Here is an 867-nt window from a genome sequence, read left to right on the forward strand (position 1 = left end):
TTTATTTTTTATTTATTTAACAAAAAACATATTTTAAATTGTTTTATATTAATATTATTTATTAATATTATTTCCGTTTTGTTCATAAATCTTTTCCATGGCTCAAACCCAATATTGCAATTGTAAAGCACCTACAGGCCAGAATCCCTATCCGTTTCTATTGAGGGAGGCCAGGCCCGGTCCCCCAGGTCTGCCTCCTCCATCAACCTGACCGTCCCCCCAGCCCGTCTGTCCACCATGGGGTTCAGAGCCTTCAGCCGCTCCGCCCCTCGCCTCTGGAACTCCCTCCCCCCCGACATCAAGAACATTGATTCAATCTCCTCATTCAAAACCCACCTCAAAACCCACCTGTTTACGCAGGCATAATCCGTGTTAATTTACTGTTCCCGTGCTGCTCTGCTGCTGGCTATGTTGATACTGTATATTTCTATGTATTTTGTAACTGTTTTTAAATTTGTTGTACGGCGACCTTGAGTGCCATGAAAGGCGCCTTATAAAATAAATGTGTTATTATTATTATTATTATTATTATTATTATTATTAACATTGAAACACTGTTAACTTGCGTTTTTGAGAGGACCGTTTAGACTTATGTGAAAATGTACAATAAAACAATAACAACATATTACATATGGAAATATCATCACTACTAATCCCAGCATGAGCAGCAATTCCCCAAATAATATATTCATTACAGAGATATATTTCTACAAACCTGTTAAGTCTTCTAATATCATTTATATTGCTAGAAACTGGTTGAGAATGTCAACTCTGCTCTTGGGAGCATTCAGCATTGTCAGCATTCTTAACATAATAACCAATTTTCCAAAACCAACTAAAAAGCATATAAAACCCAACAAATATACT

General features: G+C 36.7%; 1 protein-coding gene across 1 annotated transcript in view; it reads right to left on the bottom strand.

The window, feature by feature from the left end:
* The window catches only part of LOC308164402 (ufm1-specific protease 2-like), a gene marked incomplete at its 5' end in the record, with an annotated part of 1219 nt that extends 855 nt beyond the window's left edge, over window positions 1-364 (bottom strand). The window contains one exon of the mRNA XM_080538503.1: window positions 357-364. Within this exon, the coding sequence (XP_080394629.1) occupies window positions 357-364 (8 nt within the window). The remainder of the gene's footprint in view (window positions 1-356) is intronic.
* Window positions 365-867: the final 503 nt, after the last annotated feature.

The sequence above is a fragment of the Nansenia antarctica genome, assembly GCF_963989245.1.
Source record: "Nansenia antarctica genome assembly, chromosome: 8".
Taxonomy (NCBI): Eukaryota; Metazoa; Chordata; class Actinopteri; order Argentiniformes; family Microstomatidae; genus Nansenia; species Nansenia antarctica.